Source organism: Lissotriton helveticus, chromosome 7, assembly GCF_964261635.1.
Source record: "Lissotriton helveticus chromosome 7, aLisHel1.1, whole genome shotgun sequence".
In the NCBI taxonomy this organism is placed as follows: Eukaryota; Metazoa; Chordata; class Amphibia; order Caudata; family Salamandridae; genus Lissotriton; species Lissotriton helveticus.
The window spans coordinates 624559283-624582934 of record NC_136068.1 but is presented as its reverse complement, the minus strand read 5'-3'; the positions used below and the strand labels follow the sequence as shown (position 1 = coordinate 624582934).

Genomic DNA, 23652 nt, shown 5'->3' with positions numbered 1-23652 from the left:
CAGCACGCAGCAACCCCAGAAGATAAGAAGATGGCCTAATCCCTGCTGATGAGGGGTAAATACCCCGAAACACGTGTACAGGGATGGCGAAGATTGGAAGATACGCGAGAATTCGAAAGAAGATGCATCGCAGAGAACAGTACTACAGTTACCATGGTCCTTGGGGGCGATCCCGCTGGTGTGTTAGCAGTGTGCGACCCCATTTTGTTGAATGTTTATGCTCCTTGGAGCTTTGAGCTGACGAGCTCGGGACCCCGCACCTGCGCGCCTTTGTGTGGTACTGTACCTGGTAATATTTGGCAGCACGCAGCAACCCCAGAAGATAAGAAGATGGCCTAAACCCTGCTGATGAGGGGTAAATACCCCGAAACACGTGTACAGGGATGGCGAAGATTGGAAGATACACGAGAATTCGAAAGAAGATGCATCGCAGAGAACAGTACTACAGTTACCATGGTCCTTGGGGGCGATCCCGCTGGTGTGTTAGCAGTGTGCGACCCCATTTTGGTGAATGTTTATGCTCCTTGGAGCTTTGAGCTGACGAGCTCGGGACCCCGCACCTGCGTGCCTTTGTGTGGTACTGTACCTGGTAATATTTGGCAGCACGCAGCAACCCCAGAAGATAAGAAGATGGCCTAATCCCTGCTGATGAGGGGTAAATACCCCGAAACACGTGTACAGGGATGGCGAAGATTGGATGATACGCGAGAATTCGAAAGAAGATTCATCGCAGAGAACAGTACTACAGTTACCATGGTCCTTGGGGGCGATCCCGCTGGTGTGTTAGCAGTGTGTGACCCCATTTTGGTGTCTTTTCTTTTTAGGTGCTTTGGCCTAGCCCAACAAGGAGGAAGAGTGACATGGGAGTACAATACCAAAACTAGTAGTACAGAAAGTTAAACAGAAGAGGAATAATTTCTGTGGCGCTTTTTGTGCTTCAGACTTCACTTTAGGAGGCAAAGAGGATTTTAGATCCTCCCGGTCATAAGCAGTTTGGTTTCCTGGCCACTTATGCCTTTGAGTCGTAGTGGCACAAGAGTCATGGGATGCTGAGGTATGTTGAGAACCCAGTTGTGAGGATTCAAACAGACAACTTGCTGCATCTTTCATAATGCCAGAGTACTTTTGAGAAATATTTGACCTAGCGGCTGTTGAAAGCCTGAGGAATTTGTCAGTAAGCCACCAGTGGAAGACGTCAGTGAGGCATGGAACTACAAGAAACGTACGACAGTGAGATATAAGATACCCAATATGCTCCAGTGACATTTCACATCCGGCTGGAGGTTAAGTATTGACAGGAGTTGTTGGGCAACACGTGGTGGAGCATAAGTCACTGTTGGAAGAGAAGCTTTGTCACCAGTAAACCACTGATCAGGACCAATGGATTTATAAATAAAGGTGACTACACCAAAGGCATACTTCGAATGCAGATAGAACTTACCCAATGCCAAATTATCCCCAATACTAGCTAAAGAGAACAGCTGACCCCTTAAGTGGTCCCAATGATACCAGGTTACCCCTTTTGGGATTCCTAGGAACAGCAAGAGACTTTTTTCCAAAGGAATAGAATACTGGTATGCTTTGACAGTGGAGCACTCATATTTTTACTTTTTTCAAGATACAGTATTTGACATTAATCAGTGCAATTGACTCAGAAGGCGAGACATATAAAAAGTTGGTAAACTGCATCTTACTTTACCATCTGCTCCAGAGACAGAAGTCCTAAAAAACGGAATACCTACAAAGTGTTTCTAAACATGACAGTGCCAAACTTAAGGATGAAAGTCTGTTTTCAAGATTTAAGTTGGGATATCAATAGGGAGTCTATCAATGTGCTTTACGTCCGCTTGTTTAAAAGAACCATTTTTTTTCAGGCAGAGGGTGGTGAGAATTGGATATACACCTTGCAAACCTTTCTTCTGCATTTGTTTGCTTAATGGATGCACAAGAGTGGGATTAGTTTATTATAATCATTTTGAACAACAAATCACAACTCTGCGGTTGAAATCTTCCTTAAGTTAAAAAAAAACCAGAAAATGAATAATAGTGGGATAAAAACTTGGGGGAACTGCAGTTTTGTCCTGTGTGTTAATGAACTGTGTGTTCTGATCCAGTTAAAGTGAGAAATACGTAATGCAACTGTAGTTTTGTTTAATTCTTTTTTGTAAGCTTTTCTGTTCAGAGCTGGAGGAACGCCCTTGTTCTACCTGTTGCAGCAAGGCTGACGATTGTCCCTTCACCCTGTGGTTTGCAGTGATAGTGGCAGCAATTCCACAACCCAGTGGTTCAGGAATTTTTACCTTACACCCCACCCCAACTAACTACAAGACTGCCTGCTCGCTCTCTGCAGGAAAAGAAACAGTCAGTCTGCTGATGTTGATGAACAACATTCACTATGTCCTATTGTACTGGAGTGGCTAACCCCATATCACTTACTAGAATACTCCCCCGATAGTTTAGTTCCCAAAAGGATTAACTGTTAACAAAGTTCCCAAGCATTAGTGGCCCTGGGATGAGTGGAAAACAATATCACTGCCCATTAACCACCGACTACCAAGGGGCCAGCAAAAGATGCAGGCAGCTAAACATATGCTCCAGAAACTTGCACAGCAATGCAATTTAATCCCATTTCCTTTGGTTTCTCCTAACCACCCAGTTTATTTTCTGCATTTCCTGCTATTTACACAGTAATAAAAATGGAGTGAAAGAGTACTCTGCACTTTGTGGCCACTGCAGTTTTTGGGGGCGAAAAATAAAACTATAATTGAACCGTGAAGATGGTCCTGTTTTAGCACCATAAATATCAACAACTCACACTTACATAGCTGAAGTTGCTCATGGTTGTTTCAGTACCCTATTTAACATTTCTCCACGATTTTTCTAATCCTATAACATCAAAGACACAATTGAGATACTAAAGGGAACACACCACACCCTTATGTTTGCTTATAATATATGAGAGCCCTTGCTAAGCATTCACAGCTACAACTACATATCATACCCTAAAGCTTACAGGCCCTATTCAGAAGGAATAAATAGCTATATACCAAAGTGAGCAGTGTAAGTACTTATTCCGTTTCCTTGAGTCCTGGTGATCAAACACCGTACCGCTTCACTCACACCATTTGTAGGCAAGACCATCTAAGGAGACATGTTAGGTGGAAATGGTGGAATCAGTTACCCTTCGACATCAAAAATGAGCTAGACACATTCTGCTTACTGTCCTAATGAACATCGCATAAGTTCAAATTAAGTGGCAGGATGACTAATTGAGTATAGGCTCCTTTTAGCCCCTGGCACTTTCTTCAACATACTTCCAAAAAGTAAGGGATTTTTGCTGGAGCGTGATCCAAGATCTTCTACTTCAAGTGATGTACCTGTGCTGACAGAGAGCGATGCTGTCGTGAAGGGCTGGTCTGCATTTCAAGAGTGCGCCTGTGTCTCTGCCTGAAACCTGTAGGTGTGGACATAGGGCTGCTTTCCTGCTCCAGGGCATGCTGGGAACCGGCCTCATTATGGTTAGCCGGCCACAGCAAAAATATGTCCAGTTCCTATGTCACTCTACAGCACAGCCACGGCCGGGCCTGCCTTTGAAGAGCCTGAAAACACAGGACATTGAGACAAATGTTAAGAGTAGCAGCAATACGTAACAAGGCATCCGAGTAGAAAAATAAAATGAATGAGCAAAACAGAGTACAGGCCCCAGTATAAGAATGCTTTACTTAACTTTAGCAGTAGTTCTCCGGTGATTTTACCTTTCTAAGATTAATTCATTTTCTACTTCTTGATCGGTCCCAAATTAGGAACATGCACACTGGTACAAACAACTGATTTGTACTCCGTGTCCGAGGGTGCATTAAGAGTCAACCAAGAAACTGACGTCAAAGTGCAGGAGGTGGCATTTATATGCTGCTCCACTCTTGCTTCCGGAGGAGACTGTAGTTAAAAATTACCCAATTAAATGGAGTCTGTCATCTATCAGTCCAATTAAGTGTTGGCATTCATCCTGATGCCTCTTCTCATACAAAAGCTGCTCTTCACACCTGGGATGTAAAAATAGTAAATATGTGCAACACCTTTTTCAATTTAAAAAAAAGGGTGTTTTTTCAATTTAAAAAAAGGGCATAGCATAGTAATTGGTGTTTGAGTAATGTTCTGCTACAAGAAGGCGAAATATCCCTTGACGGGCTGCAATCTGCCCATTTTAATAGCAGGATGGACATATTGATGTACATGCACCTCGACAAGACATCTGTAAGTACCAACTCTGGCAAGCCCACCTTCAGCCACCAGGTATCGAGGTAAGGGAAAAGAAAATATTACACGTACCTGTAACTACGGTTATCCAGTTTCAGTTTCATAAGCTTTTATTCAATTACCACTTGTCAATAATCATAAAAAGTACACGATTAAAAAATTAAAGATATATGTGTGTCATATTTACAGTGAAAAATTCATGTCCATTTATAAATTTTGACGTATCTTAATAGTAACTTTTAGAAAGGTGGCTATACATTTTGCAACATGTGGCGAGTCTAAACACTGCAAATAAAGAAATGCTGGATAACATAGTCTGTGTCCTGAAGATTGAAGAAGTGGAAGTATCCAGGATTTTCGTGGTGATTTGTAGTATTTGCAAAAGAAAACAATGTGGATTGTTGATTGTGAACATAGTCCATCACATGGACAGTTCATAAGTGTGCGGGACCAGTTTTGAACTCCGGGGAAGGAAATTAGACGGAAGAAAGTGTTGAAGCGGAATCTTGTCAGAAGATATTTCTCCTGATTGGACAGGTAGTAGGTCAGATAGGGTTGCATACCTTTGACAGTTTGTATTGCACAAATTTGACTATTTGAGGTTTTTATGATCTCCACCTGATTGCGCAGCTCTCTCAGGTGGACCAAGCACATCTTCTTTAGCTGTTTTCTAGAGATATCTTCACAGCTAGGAGGGTCGTCAAAATAAGACTTACAGCCAAGGTCGTAAAAAAAGTTCCGTACATAGACCAGCCAAGGGATCTTATGCCAGTTAGTTAAAGCCATGCAATCTGTAATCAAGGATCGTGTCAGGTGGCATTCAGGTTTTGTCCATATACGTTGCCACAATAAAATTGGTTGGGAACGAACCGTGTCTATAATGTATTCTATGCCAAGCTCGTTGTGTGAGGCATAATTCGGGGCGCTTTGCGGAAGGGCCAGCAGATATTTGATGAAACCATTTTCTGTTACTTGGGTAATTATTGGCGACCACAATTCTGTATTGTGAAGAAAAATGTCCATTGGAACTCCGTCAGGGCCAGGAGCTTTGTCTGGTTTCGACGATTTGAGTGCTTTGATGACTTCCGTATGATGAAAAGAAATGTTTATCGGATAGATGTTATTCTTGAATACATGGGCTTCACTGTGTTCTATTACTACTAGGTCTTGCGGGGAGTGACCAAAGATTTTAGAGAAGTGCGTGACCCAATCATCTGCCGTGACTGCGACATCTAGATGCTGCCCCTTTGCACTATCAGCCAGAAAGGGGGATCTGATGACTTGCCAGAATAGAGCACTGTCCTTACTTTGGCAGCTGTCATGGAGTTGTGCCCAAAGTTCTTTCTTGATTTCTCTTTTACGATCCTGTCTAGCTAAATTATAGAGTTTTCTTAAACTGGAGATTTACTCTGGGTTCCTAGTGGGTCTGTGTAGGGCTTTTTTTAAACTTGAAAGCGCCTTACGGCAGGCTGTATCAAACCACCTGGTAATAGGGTGATTGTTGATCCTGGGTTTACCAGAAAGTTCTTTACCAATTATTTTTAAGATATTCTGGAAACTATCGATAATTAACTGAGGAGTGGTATCTGGGGATAGACAGTCAAGTACCCAAGGTTTAGATTTTTCGAGGACCCTCTCTGTTACTACTACCGGGTCAACCTTGGCCCATTTGACTGTATAGCCATTCAATTTGTTCATGGTTAGTGCGTTTTGCTTTAAGTGACTCAAAGTAGAAGGATACGACTTAACTGATTTTGGATTAATTCTTACACTGATCGGAAAATGATCACTACTAGCATCTGTCCCAGTGGAGAAATTGGTTACTTGTCCCTTAAGTGTTTGGGAGGACAGAATAAAATCTATGGTGGTTAAGAAGCCTCTTCCGTGAAAAGTTGGTGAGAAATCTTTCTGTGGCTCCACTAGATCGTTTGCAAAGTTCAGATCTAGGGAAAATATGGTGTCGTTTAGTTTATTTCCACATGTTGAGTGGACAAAGGACTACCATGTTCATCTTGCAAACCGCAATTACCGGTTTTGTAATTTGAACATAATGGGAGATTGAAATCGCCGCCCCAAATTAGGTGTACTGGTTTAAAATTAAAATCATTTTGCAGAGATGTTAAAAAAGTGGCAATTTCAGATAAGGTTGTCAAGCAATCCATTGTGGTTTTGTAATAGTTTATTAAAATATAGGTACAGTCTTTAATACAATTTATTTGCAGTATTTGGTAAGTTGAAAATTCTTTTAGCATCTTAATGGATAGAAAGGGGAGGGTATTGGCAGCATAGACCATAAGACCCCCCTTTTGTCTACCCAGAGCTCCCTGAATTGCTGGGGTATGAAAGGTTTTATAACCCGCTAGATGATCTGGGATGATAGACCAAGTTTCCTGAAAACAGAGTATCTGGTGTTCCCTCACTGTTTCAAGCCATGACTCTAGGGTCAACTTGGAACGCAGTCCTGCAACGTTCCAATATATTGTAGAGAAATTCAAGTTGTTAGAGTCAGAAGGTAGATGAGAGACCAGGGGTTTATGTGGAGAGTGCTCCGTTTGAAACGTGGAAAATGTACTAAGATTACTCGCATCGTTATAATGGTGGAGATTTATGTCAGTGGTATCCATATGGGTTACCAGGACTTTAGTTGTCGTTTCATTCAGTATGACATTGCAGGTTTCTACAGTAATCCCAGGCTGGGAGTTTATATTAGTGGGCGGGATTTGGTTAACTTGTCCCTGGGGTTCAAATGGGCATGACTGCGATCCAGAGTTTAGTGAAGCGGCTGTGGTATGTTCGGCCTCAGTCTTGGTTCTTAAGTGCCTTAACGGTCAATCCACCATCTCTAGGCAGTCATACCGATTTCTTGTTGGAAGACCCTGCCAGCCCTCCAGTGGGTTGTGGGGTCTGCCTTTCCAGGGCTGGTTATGCCAATCTCTGCTTCTGCTTCTGTTCCCATAGCTGTAGCTATTTCCCACCTGATTCCATTGAACTTCATGGGGATGCTGCCAGTTTGAAAAGGGAATATATTGGTGTGTGTTCAGTGGTGGATAAAAGAAAAAAAGATGTTGGGTGTCTATTCCGCCTTTTTCCCCAAGGGATGGCCATGAGCAAATGTGGTCCACGGTAGTTGGATCTCTGCAAGTCACTATGATGCAGTCACCGTGGATCGACTTATGTTCATCGCCTATCCATATTACTCTACGGACTGTCGATATCCCGCCAGAGTGGTATGGTTCTAATGGCCTGTTTGTACTTAGCCACTGCAGGACCTTGTTCTTGAGTGACCAGGCGGTTTCGACCATACCTTCGGTTAATTCGGGAACGCCTGTGAGAATAACCGTGTATGGAGTTGCCTCCGGTGGGAGGTGCACTGGGCGCCTAAATCTTGGTGCCTTTTTGGGTACCGTCTGGGGTTGTGTAACCGTCTGGCTAGAAGGTGTGATAGACGGTTTGTTTGTGTCGTGGTTCATGGTTGTATCTGCTATTGTGTTTACAGCTTTTACTGTTTTCACAGGACCTGTTCCAGGTGTAAGCTGAGGCACATCAGTAGATGTTTTAGCCTTTTGTGCATTTGGCACTGAATGTTGGTGTTTTGCTAATGAAACAGTATGCTTTGATGTTAGTTTTAATGGGGGTGGAATGATCCGCAAAGGCTGCTTGGTTACTACAGCAGGTTGTGGTTGTTGGGAAACTTTAGGGGGATGGATAAGGTTTCCCTTCCCTTGACTAACTAAGTGTGAACTCTTCGCACTGGGGTGAGGTCGTAGGAGAATCGCTATTTGAGCTTCTAAGTTCCTTATACTAATTTGTATAGGTTTTAGGTGCTGGGAAAAAAGCTCTTATTGTAATTAGTATTTGCGATGTGGTTTTACAAGATTTGCATTGATTGTCTATATCCTCGATGAGGAGAACAGGTGGTATGAAATTATTTTCAGTTGAAATATTTATACTTGATTGTGTAGGCTGCAAGGGTTGTTCCATCGCTGATTCCCTCCCGAGTTCCATGGGGGTATCAGGGATAGCTGCATTGTCACATGAGTTAGTGTTTCCTCGTTTGGGGATGGCTCCTTCCCTCACTCCCCGAAGCTGTTTATCTAGGGTTGATTCCAATCTGTCGTGGACCTGACAGGCTTCTAGATCCGGAGTAACCTCCAAATCTGCTGACAGAAGAGAATCAGACTCTGATTGGGTTACAGATAAGTCAACTGAGCATGGTACTGTATGGATGTCAGCAGCAGTCACAGGTAAGGGGAAGATGGAAGTGATAGGGGGTTGTTGAATAGGGGATGCCGCAGTTGCCAAGAGGCCCATTGAAGAGCGTTTTGCTTTAATAAGGTCCAAAGAAACTCTGCGTTCCAAAAGGGATATACTGTGTTCAATTGCCTCGTTGGTCCGTGAAATGAATTGATCTATGGGTCCGGTAATCTAGGCTACAGCCAGTGCGGTTTTAGTTTTAGTTTTGCTTCTTGTTCTTCCAGGCATGATGGATAAATGCGAAATCCTTTAAACAGAAGCACGTCGGGTTTCACAGTGAGGATCAAGGGGGGGGGGGGGGGGGGGGGGTGGTCCGGTCTCTGCCGGTCACTAACGGGCAACAACGGGCCCGCCCTTGGCCCGGGCTTCGCCCGGCGTCCCGCGAGACGGGTCTGATGGCAGATTTAAGCGCCGCCTGGCGCTTCTCCGTGAGGCGGAAGGCGGAACACCGCAAGGGCCTCTGGACCTTGAAGTCCGCCCCTCGCCCGTCTCCTCTCGGCGGCCCCTGCTCCGGTGACAGGTGAGCAGTCGGGCGGCGGGAGACAGGCGGGCGGGTCCGCTGATGATTCACGAAGGGAGCTCAGAGTACAAGGCTCAAGAATACAGGATAGTGCAGGCACGTAGACGTCGTGATCCATTATTGGTATCTTTCATAGATTCACATACTTGAATCATTCCCGGTCGTCGAGATGTGAGTCCCACAGTAATATAATCAAGCAGAAGTTAACAAATACCACAGAACGAGGACCAAATGCAGACTACAACCATTACTGGCAGTTTCCCTCAGAGTTTCCAAGCACACGTGGGAAATAAGTATTTGATAAACAAAAGAGAGAAGCCTATACAGAGAGGAGGGTTGGTTGCATGTGAATCTATGAAAGATACCAATACTGGATAACCATAGTTACAAGTAACTTATTTTCTTATTCAGTATTGGGGTATCTTCACTGCTAGGCCTTTCCCCCCATCCCCCCTGTGCTAAGCCTTTTTTTGGCTATTTGGGGTTATTGGCGCTTAGGCCCCTGTAACTTTTTGACCACAAGGTAGCCACACCAAATTTGCGTCCTTTTCCAACATCATGGGGATTCCAAAGGTACCCAGCGTTTGTGGATTCCCCTGGAAGGGACCCAGAAATGGCTGGACTGTTCCCATGAGGCATATGGTCAAGACTGATTTGCATATGGCCATGTCTGAACTGGGGTGGCTTGGTGAGCAAAATAACGATGGATTAAACCCAGATCTGTGACTGGGGGTTAATGTTTTGCAATTGTGCAACATTCCGTCCATCATCTTGTATGTTTTGCTGGGCTAAAAGATGCAGCACTGGGTTCACTCCTGATAACTAGTGAGTAAATCGGAATTCGTAGTTCAGCTGATTTAGATGAATATTTTAAAGTTTCAAAACTCCACAGTTAGAAGAATTTCCAAGTGAAACCAGTCAATGTTACCCTATGGAAGTAAAGTGAGTTATCGGCTTTTGGCTAAGTACTCGACTGGCAGAGTTACGGTTATGGGCATAGACTCAGGGGTCTCCCAGGGTCAGGTAGGTACAGTTGGTACACCCCCAGCGGCACAGGGGCAGCCGGGTGCAGAGGTAGTTAAGGCCCAATGTTAGCCTATGGGCAGCAGGGGGCTTTTGGTTCGTGGATGCTGGCAAGCAGGCCACGCGGCTGTGGGAGCTGGTCTCCTGGTCACTTGGTCAGGGCAAAGGAGGGAAGTAGGTTAGGACAAAGGTTGCACTCCCTGGGCACTCATACGGCTGGGTGCAGGGTGCTTTTGAGCCATCAGGCGCTCAATGTTATCCAATAGAAAACTTGGAAGATGAACAAAGGTTGCAGGCTCGGGGACTGAGATTCTTCAGAGGCGACCAACACTTCGAAGGGTAAGTTGGGATCTTGGAGGATAGGTAAGCACCCAGAAGTTGGGCACAGGGGGCCGTGGGGCGCTGGCTGCAGGGGTGACTTGACGTCGAGAAATCTTACCCTCGGTTGGTCGCGGTTGGAGGGGTCCCATGTTCTGAGGCTGCAGGCATCGTCTGGGAGGGTATTTGGGCACAGAATTTCACGTCACAATCACCGGGGGGATGTCCTCAGGCACTTCGTCCACTCAGGCACAGGCCGGGTTCGGCGGGTGCAGAGTGTGCTGGATTCGCAGTTCCTGGCTGGCACCAGGGGTGTTGCTGTTTGAGCAGAACCACTGCTCATGGGAGTACCAGTCTTTTTAGATGGTCAAGGCAGGCAGGTCCTCCGGGGTTTTCAAGGTTGCTGTCCGAAGGAGACGCCATGGTTTAGCAGGAGAAGATTCAAGGATCACCAGGCCGGTAGGGCAGAGGCAAAGTCAGTTGGTGTCGGCCTATTGTTAGCAGCTGCACGGCAGGTGGTCTTCTTGGTCTTCCTTCCTCAGATCTCGAAACAAGAAAGAAGGTTCAGGGTGCCCCTAAATACTACATTTAGGGGCGTTACTGGTAGGTTAGGAGCAGGGACCAATGGGTCCCTGTCCTGGGGTGAGTACACCCCCTATCCTGCTCCTCTCCTGTGGGAGGGGGGCAGGAGCCTATCTCTGATTGGGCAGGGCTCCCCATCCTCAAGATGGTCAGAGCCCGGAGTTGTGCTTCACCTCGCCTCTTCCACCTGAGGGGTGGGGTTGGCAGAGGCTGGCACACCCCCTTTCCTCACTTGGGGTTTCCCGCCTGTCTTCCCGCCAGAGTGGGGGTCAGAGCCGGTGGGGGTCAGTTGCTGAGTAGAGCAAGTGGCCTGGAGAAGCTCACAATGGAGGCATACCTTTGAAGCTTCCCCTGCCCATCCTGGGGGAGGAGACCTACCACACCTTGCATTGTTGCAGGCCCAGGAGAGCAGATGGCTCCCTACCCTTTAACATGTCTGCTGTGTAGCAGCCTAGGCAGCCTCTAAGACAAGACGTGGATTGTAGATTAGGTTTCAGAGGGCATCTCTAAGATGCCCTCTGTAGTGCAATTTACATTAAATCCCACACTGGCATCAGTGTCGGTTTAATGTGCTGTCAGTCTTCAGTGTAGCCATTATGGTGCTGTGGAGTTCATAATGACAACCTCCCAGCACCATATACTCTCAATGGCATCACTGCACTTACAGTGCCCAGGAATGGCCCTGGGTACGGTAGGGGCACAGGGCTCATGCACCTGTGCCCATACCACTGGCAAAGGGCACCAACCTAACGGGGTGACTGATATATGCCAGGGCAGTGGGCTTGTGAGCATGGTACACAGGGATGTATGCCATGTCGACTCTGTTTAGTTCTGCACCAGGACACTCAGCTTGCAAAGGCAGTGTGTGGGTGTCAGGGTGCAGGGCCCCTAAGGGTGGCACAATAAGTGCTGCAGCCCTAAGGGGTCTTCTCTGGTCACAATGCCCTAGGTACCTAGGGTACCATTTACCAGGGGCGGACATGTGGCCAGAGATGCCACTTGGGTTTTAGTTTCAACACAGTTTTAGGGAAGAAACACAGGTCCTGGGCTTGGCGGCCATCTAGGGAAATACACCAAACCCACACATTTCTGGAAACTAGACATCCTGGGGAGTCCAGCAAGATATGGCTTGCTTGGGTCCTCCAACATTACCCTACCTAAATCCTGTGCAAACCTCAAATTTAGATGGAAAAAAAAATGTGCATGGATCCACAAATTTCCTTCTATACAGCATTCCCCCAGGTCTCCCGATAAAAATGGTACTTCACTCGTGTGGGTGAGTCAAGTAGCCGCGACAGGCAAGGGCCGAAAACCTATGGCAGAGACATCAAAATTACCTATCACAAAACAACCTGGTTTTGCAAGGGGGGGTCACCTGGGTTTTTGGCCCCAGGCTCGGCGGCCATCTTGGGAAACTACCAAACCCACACATTTCTGAAAACTAGACACCTATAGGAGTCCAGGGAGTTATGGTTTGCAAGGGTCCCGCAACCTTTTCCTACCCAGTGGTCACCCCATCCCAGAAGTGACGTATCTGTCACCACTGTGAAGTCAGGTTGGGGAAGGGAGGGGGATCTGCTGTTGACCCAATCCTGGTTCCTTTACCACCACTGCAATTGGTATACAGTGCCATCCAAGATCTGGACAAAATTGGAAAGATTCCCCTGATGCTGCACCCACTGGAACTTCAGATCCCACTGCAGAGCCCGCATATGCCACCTGGCAAGATCCACCAGCAGGATGCAGGAGGTCATAAGGCCCAGCAGCCTCAAGGTCAATTCCAGCAGAACCCGGGATAGAGACTGAAAAATCGGTATCATAGCCCGAATATCCCAGACGCACTCCTCGGGAAGGAAAAGCCCGAAACTGTGCGATAGCCAGAACTTCTCCGATGAGGAGGAGCTTCTGAGAGGGAGTCAGGTGTGACTTCGGCACGTTGATAGTGAACCTCAGCCGTATTCTAGAGGTGGAAGATGACAGCCTGGGGCGAACCTGCCTTTAACAGCCAGTCGTCGAGATAGGGGGAAGACTGGAACCCCTGATCGGCGCAGATGAGCTGCAACCACCGCCATCACCTTCGTGAACACCAGAGGGGCATTGGTAAGGCAGAAAGGGAGCCCAGTGAACTGAAAATACTCGTGGCCTACCGTGAACTGTAGGCAACGTCTGTGGGCTCGCAGGATGGGAATGTGGAACTAAGTGTCCTGCAAGTCCAAAGATACCATCTAGTCTCCATGGTCGAGGGCAGACAGGACCTGAGTTAATGTCAACATTATGAACTTCTCCTTCCGGAGAAAGCGGATGATGTCCATGAGATCCAAGATAGGACACAGGACTTTGTCCTTCTTGTGCACCAGGAAGTAGTGCAAGTAACAACAACGACGACCTAGTTCTGGGACAGGGACTCGCTCAATAGCTCCCTTGGCCAAGTGAGCCATAACTTTTTGACGGAGAAGGGCCAAGTGATCCTCTGACATGCGATGGAGTGATGGTGGTATAGAGCGAGAAGTAGTCTTGAAGGGGAGGGAGTAGCCCTTCGTACTATCTGCAAAACCCACCTGTCCAACGTCATGGTGTGCCAGTGGGGGAGGTGACGGTGAATCCTGCCGCCCACTGGCAACTGGTGGCCCTGAAAGGTCAGACTAGGAAGGCTTAGAGGCTGCTGCAGAGGGGGCACTGGTGGACTGGCCCGCCGGCTCCCAGACCCACGGCGTTCGGTCCCAAGTCCCCAGCCGCGCAGAGGGTCGGTAGCTTGCGCCGGCCTATGGCCCTGAGTGGAACATGTTGGGGTACCCCTTCCACAGCCATGAAAGCGGCGAAAGGCAGACTGCACAGAGCTAGAGGTTGCAGTGAGGACCAAGGATCTGGCCGCAGCTCTAGTATCCTTGAAACGCTAGAGGGCACTATCCGCCTTGTCGCCAAACAGGAAACGGCCATCAAAGGGCATGTCCAAAAGAGCAGATTGGACATCCCCAAAAAAGCCAGTGGATCTCAGCCAGGCGTAGCGCCTTAGTGCTACTGACTTAGAAATCATTTTACCCAGTGAGTCTGCGGTGTCCAGCCACATCGGATGGCTAACTTTGCTGCGTCTCTCCCCTCCTCAACTGCACAGGAGTGTGATGCCCGGGACTACTCCGGGCACTTAGGCAGGACCTGCGCAACCACAAACCACACAGAGGGAGTGTAACGGCCCAAGAGACATGCAGTGTTTACCAACCGCAGTCCTAAGCTGGTGGAATAAAACATCTTTCCAAGGTGATCCAGCTTCTTGGATTCCCTATCTGGGGGAGCAGAAGGGAAAGTGCCTTTGGATGTCCAAGCTTGGACACCAAGCTCTCGGGGGTAGGGTGTTGTGAGAGGAAAATAGGGTCACCCGGGGCCAGGCGGTGGAGTCTGGCAATCATCCTACACACAGGAGCCCTGTGCTGGGCCTGGACCAAGTGCCCAGAAGGATGTCTGTGAGGACCTCATTGAATGGCTGCAGGGGCTCCAAAGAGGCTGATGCCAACTGAAGCACCTCAGTCAGGATGTTAGTCCTCACTGCCACAATAGGAAACTAAAGGCTTAAAGCCTCAGCCGCCCTACACAACACCGCAGCGTAGGAGGCTCCCTCCTTTGTGGCCCAGGTAGGCGGAGAAAGCATGCCAAGGTCTGAGGCGGTATCTAGACCACTGGCCTCACCAAATTCCTCTCCAGTCAAGCTCTATAAGCTGCTCTGCCAAAGGGTCAAAAGACCCTCCCAGTCCTCCTCTGGCTGCCACTTAGGGTGATGGGGAACACCAGGGTAGAACAGTGGTGCGCCAGTACCGGCGTCAATCGACGCAGATCCGGTTCAGTGTTCAAGCAGAGGGGAAGGCCGGTGTCGACGCCGGCCGGGGGACAGAACCGGCATCGGAAGTGGCGGAGATGTCATCAGAGGTATCTATGCAGGAGGAGGCGTTGTGAGGTCGACTGGCATCGATCTGAATCCCGGGGACCCTGCTGCACCGAGGTCGGAGCCGCCGCCATAAAAGGCCTAGAGTCCCCAGCCAATCTGCAGGGCCTGAAGTTGCGCCAGCAGAGTCGGGCTGCCCAAAGATGGGAGTGGAAAGCTTCGTAAAATGCACGAAGCTGGGCAGGGTACGCTCCGGCTCCCGGAAAGGGAGGGAAACTGAGCTGTCCCAGCAGGCTCCGGGGTCAGAGCAGAAGGACGACTCCCTTCTGCGTCCCGTCAGCCGACGGACCGGGAGAAGGCGAAGAGCGATGGTGCTTCTTCGCCTTCTTCTTGTGGTTCGACCTACCCGACGAATACCTCGATGATGAGTGATGGTGGTGACTCCGCAACCGGTCTTGCGACCACCTCTCGACCGGGACCACAAGCGGCATGGCGCTGATTGCCAGCCCTCCAGAAGCTTTCAGGACCACTCCTGCAAAGACTTCAGGTTCATGGTCCAAAAATCGTAGCACGACTTCGGGTCGTGATCGCGATCCAGGCACACGTGGTGAGGGTCCGTGACCGACATCAACTTGTGACAGGAGTCCCAAGGGTGGAAGCTGGTCCGATAATGCTACATCCCTACGTGCACCAGGAGTCAAACGACTCGAGAAAAAGGTCTACCAAAACCAAAAATGCATTAGACAAAAACTGACGTCAGTGCACAGGTGTGACATCTAAGTAGATACCACAACGTCATTCCGGCGATCACACCGCCAACAACAAACAGTCGACCGACGCCACCTACCAACGCGTAGAGGTACTGCTGAAGAAAAATTATCCGGATCAAGTCTGAAGCCTGGGGGTAATTCGAAGGTACGGAATCTATAACTAATAGTCTCTTTCAGATACAATATATAACACATCTTTTCCATTTTGCTGCATAACATGCTCTCGTAGTAGGCTTTTTTCCTTCCTAAAGAATAGTCATACACTCTGGTGGCAAGTTTAGATAACCAAACTAGGACTTCAGGATCCAAACCGCTAGACTGAGCTCCTTGGGGTTTGGGTGTCTACCTTCTCCATGGTTCTGCATGAGAAGGCTGGAATGGAGATGCAGCTTTTGATGTGGAACCACTGATGGTTCCAGTAGTGTGCTGAACCAGGGTTGACGGGCCCAAGTGGGAGCCACTAGAATCAGTATGAGGGATGTTTACCTAAGCCTCCAAACCAGAAATGGAAGGAGGTGGAGAGGCGGAAAAGTGTAAGCAAATATTCCTGACCAATTCCTCCATAGGGCATTGCCTTTGGATGAAGGGTGTGGGAACCTGGAGGCGAAGTTTGGGAATTTTGAGTTGTCCATTGTGGTGAACAGATCTATTTGTGGGAATCCCCATTGTTGAAAGTATGAAAGGCGAACTTGGGGATGAAGTTCCCACTCGTATTTGTTGCCCCTTCTGCTGAGGTCGGTAATTTGATAGTTCACTCCTGGGAGGTGCTCTGCCAGAAGATGATCTCTGATGAATTGAACACCACCAAATGGTCTGAGAGAGGAATGACTATTGCAAAAAATGACACCCCCCCGTTTTTGTACGTAGCTGCCATATAGTCCGTGCGGACTACTGCAACTTTCGCTAGGAGGTGAGACTGTAGAGCTTTCAGTGCTAGATACACAGCTAGAAGCTCTATTTAGTTGATGTGAAGACATTTGTACTTGTCCCAAAGACCTTGAATTGTCAAATTCTGAAGATGGGCACCCTCAACCTGAGAGATGAGTCTGCGGTTTGTGAATAGCACACTGCTGCATTATTTACGTGGAAAATATTAGAAATGGTCTGCACGTGCACAGGCTCTTCTAGCCAGAGCCGGCCCCTGGCTCGGCTCTGGCTCAACTCTCCCTGTTATTTTGTTACCTCATTCACCTGTCAAACTCCACTTGTGAGAAGAAACCGTCCCAGTTTCATGCTGCCTCTCCACGCCTGCAGTGGTGTGGAGATTAAGCTAGATAGATTATTAAACTGAAATAATACAGCAGCTCACCTCATCCCATGCACAACGTCAAGACAACCATCAGCAGACTGGTAGAGTGGCATACAGCAGGAGTTATGCTGCCCACGGGCACGGCAGCTCGCTCTAACACCACTTTTACAGAAAGGGTCATGACGCAGTGTCGGTCTGAACGAGAAGTGCACGGCCCAGGAAACAGAGAGCTGCCGCCTCCTGGCCCAATAAACTCTGCTGTTGCCTAAAGGAAAGTGTTGTTGCGGCGATCACATGAGCAGCTGGTAAACAGCCTCACACTATAACAGCTGCTCTTCACCCAGCTCTGCCCAGAATGTACACTTACTATTAGTAAGTGGTAAGTTACTAACCTAACCTGGACTCTGTCCGTTTGGCAGCCCGTTTGTTGTGACAGCCAAGTCATGTGAGGCGGAGCCGAGGCTGGGGTGCCTCCAACACATGAAAAACTTCAATTTTACGCAAGCTATTTCAACACGCTCGCGATCCTAGAAATAGAAAGAGGACTGCACGAAAACGGTCCTTGGAGGAGATGCAAGTTTTTCACGCGCCAGTGGTTCCCAAACTGTGTGCTTGGTGCGCGGCGCACCTGGCTAGTTTTGACGGCGCACCGGGGTGCCACGGCGCACTGTTTAGGAACCACTGGTCTTGATTTTTGCATGGGTCTGGAGAAACCTATAGTTGTGGCCAGGGGGTGCCCGCGCAAATACTACAAAATATGGCTGCGATGGGCAGAGTATCGGGGTCTCTGGCTGGAGCCCCCGGTGACGGAGGACTCTGATACCAGAATGATGCGATTGGGCTGAAGCAGGGGGAGAGAGGGAGGGAGCTGGGTGGGTGTGGGTGTTAGGACTTGTACATTTGGATCTTTTCTATAAGTTGAGGATGAGACAGTGTGGGTTTAGTGCGATCTTTGGGGGGGGGGGGGGGGGAGTGGGAGTTGAGGAACGGATGTATTACTGGTTAATAATCATATGTAATTTATGATTGCTCCTGTAAAAGTCGATTACTGTCATGATTCTACTTGGTTTGATTTGGCAGATGACTCTGGGGTGCAGAGCTCTGCGTGACATATGTGAATTGACAAATAAAATATGTTTTCAAAAAAAAAAAAAAGGAGATGGGGGTAGGGATAGCAAGTCAAGGCCTGCTGGTCAAAAACATGCGTCCTCATCTACTAGCCAACCTTTACAAACTACCTTGCCAACCAGACAGCAAAATAACTTCCAAGTGGTCGGGAGGCAGGTTGGTGCAATCAGCGTCGCAAGCCCCAACTATGTCGATGTCTGGGAGACTATGCTTGGCAAAGCAGACCAGATCAAACACTGAAGCTGCAGTTTCATGACTTCAATTTGAAACGTTCCACTGCAAACTGAATTTAAGGAGGGATTTAGTGTGCATCAAGCGCAAGCATCACAGAGACATTCACGCATCCTGATACTTGGCAGTGTCAGGGTATCGACAAATCGAACTCTGGGGCTCGTCTTCCGTTGACGAGTAACTTCCCATGCAAGTGTCCCGGTCTTCACTGGGCTGTGGTCGCCGAAGACAAAACTCCATGAAAATAAATTCAAGACAACAGAGGAATGCAGTAAAACGTACACGAGGAGCAGACAACCTCCATCCTGAAGTCGTTGCACTAGATCATGGGAAACATTCGAGTAAATGAACTTCGAAGTAACAACAGAATTACAAGTATAGAAGTTACGCAACTTCTCTAGAGAAATACCCGAATTGTTGATTTAATTTATAAATGTAGAAAATTATCATCTCATGAACCACCTTTAGTCTCAAAAAACATACAAACAAAAACCTTCAGGCTTGCGAAGTTTAAGAAAAAATACGGACCATGCACAAAATGTAAAAATCTATTAATTAATTGACAAATGGCTATGTGCAACGCATCTTATCACCATAACAGCAGCTCTTTAAGCCAACAGATGTTTGGTTAATACTGGTTGCCGATGCTGTAATTTTCCGCTGCAGCAGACTGGAAAGCATGTTCCATGACCACCATAGAAATATAAAGAGGTTATGCCAAAACTAGTCGCTAAAGTCGGCAAGAAGATAAATCCAGCGCATTTCGCCAGACTTCCAATAAGACCTCATGGGCAAGAGTGACAACTAAGTATATGTCTACAAGTAAAGTGCGAGCAAAAGTGAAAGCAGCGCGCGATGCGGCGGGGAAGGGGCGGAGGAGCGTTGAGAAAGCAAGGAGGATCGGGCACTGAAAGCTGAACGCGCGTGCACACACTCGTGAACGCAAGTGCTAGGCCAGCCAAAGCAGCTTGTGATTGCACTTTTTAAGGCCTCTACTAAATGGCTCTCCGAGCAGCACGAGCTAGTTCAGGCGAGACCTAAAAAGCCTGTAGAGATAGGAATATGGCTTTTAGTTCCAGACAGTTCATATGTTTTAGTTTCTCAGTACTGGACCATTTGCGTTGAATCTGAAGGTCCTGTAAGTGACATCATCAGCTTTCCATAGAGGCGTCCGCTGTTAGCATTTAATCTGGGATTCCGTGCAAGAAAGTGAGGCCCTTCGAGAGATTTGACCTGTGATACCCCCATCACATTGCTTCTTTTATGATCGGGGTGACACAGAGAATGTCTTCAAAGGATCCTGATGTTTGCAGCCACTGATGTTGAAGTTCCTCCTGAAGCGGTCTCATCTTGAGTCTGGCCAAGGACACTAGGATTATTGCCGATTAGCACATACGTAGGAGCACGTTGTACACCCTTCCGGAAACAGAACTGTTTCCTTCGTTGGCTAGCGCCAACTGCCATAGTTTTATCTGCTGTTCGTCTGCTAGAAAGGCTTTGAATTGGACTGCATCTAGTTTGGATCCCAGAAATGATAGGACTTGGCTGGGAAGAAAGGATGACAAAGTTCACTGTCAGTCCTAGATTGCGGAACAGTTGAAGACAAGCACGTGTCGTTCTAGTAGCTTGTCAAGCTGTTGGTTTCTTCAGCCACCATTCTTCCAAGTAGGGGAATACTTGGTGACCTTGAGAGCGTAGGGCTGCAGCTAATGGAGTGAGGCATTTGGGAAATAACCTGGGAGCTGCTTTGAAGCCAAAAGGGAAGATCTTGAAATGGTAGTGGGTACCAGCTACCGTAAACCTGAGAAATGTTCAATGCTTTCAATGGATGGGGATGTGGAACTAGGAGTCTTCCAAATACAGAGAGGTCAGGAAGTCTCCTCTGTTGAGGCGACGCAGGATCTCGGTCCAAGTTACAAACCTGAATGATTGTTTTTTTTTAGGAACTTGTTGAGCTTTCGGAGATCCAGTATTGGTCACCACTCCCCTGATTATTATTTTTTTTATCAAGAATAAACTAGAGTAAAAACGCCAACCCCTTTGTATAGTTGGAACACCCTCGATAGCGCTTTTTTAGAGCATGATTTTGATTTCCTTGTGCAATAAGTGAAGATGAGGGGAGGGGCTCCCTTGGGTGGAGTAGGGGGTGGTCTTTTTGTGAATTCCAGAGTATGACCAAAGGCAGCCAGATCTAATATCCATTGGTCCGTTGTCACAAGAAATTGGAAATCTTCGTACCCATGTCTATATTGGGGTTGATAGGCCTGGTATTGTTGGGTTCTCCGATAGCTACCTCTGGATGAGGTTAAACTGCGTCCTTTGTCTCCTTTGAAAGGCATTTTCCTATATTGCAGGGTGCCCAAGCCTTTGTCGTGTCAGTCTTAATAGTTAAAAGCGCCTCATCAATATGTTTCTCAAACAAACAATCCTCAAACACCATGTCCAATATCTTTGTCTGGACTTCAGGCTTTTAGGTAGAGGCTTTTAACCATTTCTGGCACCGCAACATTGCCGCGCCCGGCATCTGGCAGAAACCTGTATCGGCTATGTCCATAACACACTCTATGGTCGCTGAGGCTGCTTGCTCTACTTACAATAGGATTTTACTAGCCTCTTGTCTTCTATCTTCCGGGATGAAGTCTAACATAGAAGTCATGTTAGACCACATCTGACTGTCATAGCAGCCGATAATTGCTAGCACATTGGCCGTCCAAACTAACTGCAGCCATGCTGGAAAAATGTTTCCCCGTAATATCCAATCTACACCCCTCTAACAGGGAGAGCTGTGATGGAGTTGCCGGATTTTCAGTTCCCCTCTGTGATGCCTGTAAAATGACGGAATCTGTCCTTGGATTACCTGTGAGGCAAGATGGGGAATCCTCTGGAGCCCTGGAGCCCTGTATCTCTTGTCAATCCGAGGGAGCACTGGCAATATCATGGCCAGTGCCTCCATGATCTTTACTCCCTCGTGCCAGATGTAATCGATTATGGGGATCAATCGCACAGATTTAAAAGTTTCCTCTTTGAAGTTATGCAGGAAAACAGTCTGTATGCTTTACTGTCATTGCAAGATGGAACCTGGTGGTTGCGCTCTCCATTACATTTTCTGGTTCTGGTTGATGTGGAGGAGGAGAGGGAGTATCCGTCGGTGGGTGAGGATCCAGGATCTCTCCTCTATCCTCAGAGGACAAAGGATCTTCTGTGGCAGGCACAGATATTAGTGGATGCGGTGTTGTAGGAGTCACTGGTGGTGGCAAAGTCTGTGTTCTTGGAGGTTCCGACTAAGGTGGTAGTGGTTATATTTGGACACCTTAAGGTGGAAACCTCTGTGTAGTCGGCCAGCATCGCCTGAAGGTCCTGGATGAGAGAAGGTGGCAAGTGTGACATTTCTCTGGGACGAGGCTCAGGAGGATTGCCATAAGGTTGATAATGATGTGGCGGAGCTAGATATGGTTGATAATATTGAGCTATAGCACACACTCCATCCTCATCATAACATTCTTGTCCCCAGGTGTGAAGGAGGCAAAGGGGAAATCTTACTGATCAAAGTCTGTTTGGACGAATTCTTATGCCTCTTCCGAGTGTCCTGAGGACCTGGAAGACGACAAAGACAACTTAGAGCTCCTGTAGCGGTCCTGAAACTTTCATTTCCTCAATCGCATCCGGGACTTTGAGGAGTCATGCTCGGTGTTGTTGACTGCCAGGAAACTAGGAGTTTCATCGATCACTCCCGCAAGGCATTTGGCGCTATGGCCTGGCAGCCAAAGTACGACTGAGTTGTGATCGCACTCGAGACACCACAGGCAGACAAGATGGGGCGAGTCGGTTACCGACAGGGCGTGGTGATAGGCCCCAGACTGCTTGAAACCTACTGTCTAGAGGTCATACCTCAACAACAATAAAAAAATCTCTAGATAATAAGTCGAAAAAAAGCCTGTCAAAGAGAGACAGGGGTAGCTCCTTTCCGGATCAGCGCTAACGGGCGCAGAAAGTAAAGAACTGACCATGAACACCTGGGTGACGCCTTTATAGGTGACCGTAATGTCACAACAGACGCCAGCAACATTATACAGAACCGGACAGAGCCACCTGACAGAACACAGGGGTACTGCTCACACAAAAGTTTCCGGATCCAGTTTGACGCCTGGGAAATGTTATGGTAAGTATCTGCAGCTAGAAGTCTGTATCACATATATATATATATGCCCTGCTTTTTTTTTTTTTTGTGTATTTCTTTTTATTTAGAAAATTTTTTATTGGCATACAAAAGAAGGTCGTACAAAAATATATATATACAGGTCGGAGTACTATGGTGGCGGTCATATCTATTGTTCTCCCTCCACTGGAGAAGAAAAAAAAGAGAAAGGAGAGGAGGAGAAGAGAGGGGGGGGGGGGGTGCGCACGCACGTTATTGTCCTTAATTGTCCTTTATTGGGTCTTCCTCAGGAGCTCGTGTGAGGATACTACTGCTAGTGTTGAAGACTTGGCACAGACTTTATTCCGAACTTAGGACTATGAAATGGTAATGTTCTCCCTCCGTTACAAATCTTAGGTACTTTTTGTGTGCTGCATGAATGGGTATGTGGAAGTAAGCCTCTTTGAGATTTACTGTTGCTAGGTAATCTCCTTCTAGCAAAGGTATTACATCCTGCAAGGTCATCTGGAGTTTTTGCATCTTAACATACATGCTTACAAAGCGAAGGTTTAAGACAAGCTGCATGGTTAGATCTTGTTTTGGTACAAGAAAGTAAATGGAGTGGCCAGCATAAGTGTACATGGACGTCTGAAAAAAGAACATTCAGGATCAGGGGCATTAGGAAGAGTATAAGCAAATCTCCCTGGCCAAGGAATTGAAAGGAAAATGCTATGTACCCTGCAAGCAAGTGTTCTGCATACCCTTGCAATCTGGTGTTGGGACCAGAAGGATGCAAGTTGATTTTTTTCAAAGAAAGGCTTTCGAGTAATGGGGACTCCGCCCTTCATTGGCAAAACACATGGGCATTGGACCAATGTTAGATTGTTTTTCGTTCAGCAGGTGAGAGTAGTATGGAGTTGGTAGGGAGTGAAGGCAGTATGGTACAAATTTGTATTGTGAAAGGAAGTTAGTTAATAAGGATAAGATCTGCAAGTACAGCTACATGCTTCCAGAGAGGAGGGTGGGCACATGTGAATCTAGCACAACACACTAAACACCTGAAGGCTTGGCAGGTTGAACAGGTCGATCTTTCATAGTCCTCCACACCTCTAAAAGGACCACACTAATGGCATAACAACAGCTCTCTACCCCTCTTGGATGTCTTATTTCTCTGTTCACCCTGTAGATTCAATCGTTTTTAGCCTGATCGATGTGAAAATGGAACCCTGAGTGAATTTACTATTTGCATAGTTACAATTCTAACCACTCATATACGTAATAGTTCTTGGTAATTAATATCACTATTAGGTG

The 23652-nt window shown here is 47.3% G+C and overlaps 1 protein-coding gene across 4 annotated transcripts in view; it reads right to left on the bottom strand.

The window, feature by feature from the left end:
- SRCAP (Snf2 related CREBBP activator protein) overlaps positions 1–23652 on the bottom strand; it is a 1816344-nt gene that overhangs the window by 1623026 nt on the left and 169666 nt on the right. For 2 of the 4 annotated variants that reach the window (XM_078652845.1, XM_078652844.1), the window contains exon 3: positions 3378–3599. The exons of the other annotated variants lie outside the window; for them this stretch is intronic. In XM_078652845.1, the coding sequence (XP_078508971.1) occupies positions 3378–3470 (93 nt within the window). In that variant the 5' untranslated portion in view covers positions 3471–3599. The remainder of the gene's footprint in view (positions 1–3377; positions 3600–23652) is intronic. 4 annotated transcript variants of the gene reach the window in all.